Source organism: Penaeus monodon, chromosome 21, assembly GCF_015228065.2.
Source record: "Penaeus monodon isolate SGIC_2016 chromosome 21, NSTDA_Pmon_1, whole genome shotgun sequence".
In the NCBI taxonomy this organism is placed as follows: Eukaryota; Metazoa; Arthropoda; class Malacostraca; order Decapoda; family Penaeidae; genus Penaeus; species Penaeus monodon.
In genome coordinates this window covers 38701261-38701544 of record NC_051406.1, presented here as the reverse complement: position 1 = coordinate 38701544, position 284 = coordinate 38701261, and the positions used below count along the sequence as shown (strand labels likewise).

Here is a 284-nt window from a genome sequence, read left to right as displayed (position 1 = left end):
CATAAACAGCACACGATACAAGATGACACAATACTACAGAGCAACTCACCTTCTGAACCACAGATTGAACGTCGTCGTAACCCACCCACTGGTTTCCCTTCGTCAGGTAAGGTCCTGCTTGGGTCCTCCTTTTCGTCCAGCCTTCCTGTAGGTCATAGGGTAAGCACTTGGTTAAGCGGTTGTGAGGAAAAGGGACATGGTAACTGGGTTTTTCGCAGAAGTATCAGAGTGTACTTTTATATGGGAATTTCCAAAGAAAAATGGTTGCTGTCGAAATGCGAAGG

General features: G+C 46.1%; 1 protein-coding gene across 1 annotated transcript in view; it reads right to left on the bottom strand.

Moving 5' to 3' along the window:
• LOC119586480 (chitotriosidase-1-like) overlaps positions 1-284 on the bottom strand; it is a gene marked incomplete in the record, with an annotated part of 32805 nt that overhangs the window by 3795 nt on the left and 28726 nt on the right. Inside the window, 1 exon segment of the mRNA XM_037935217.1 lies at positions 50-145. Coding sequence (XP_037791145.1) covers positions 50-145 — 96 coding nt within the window.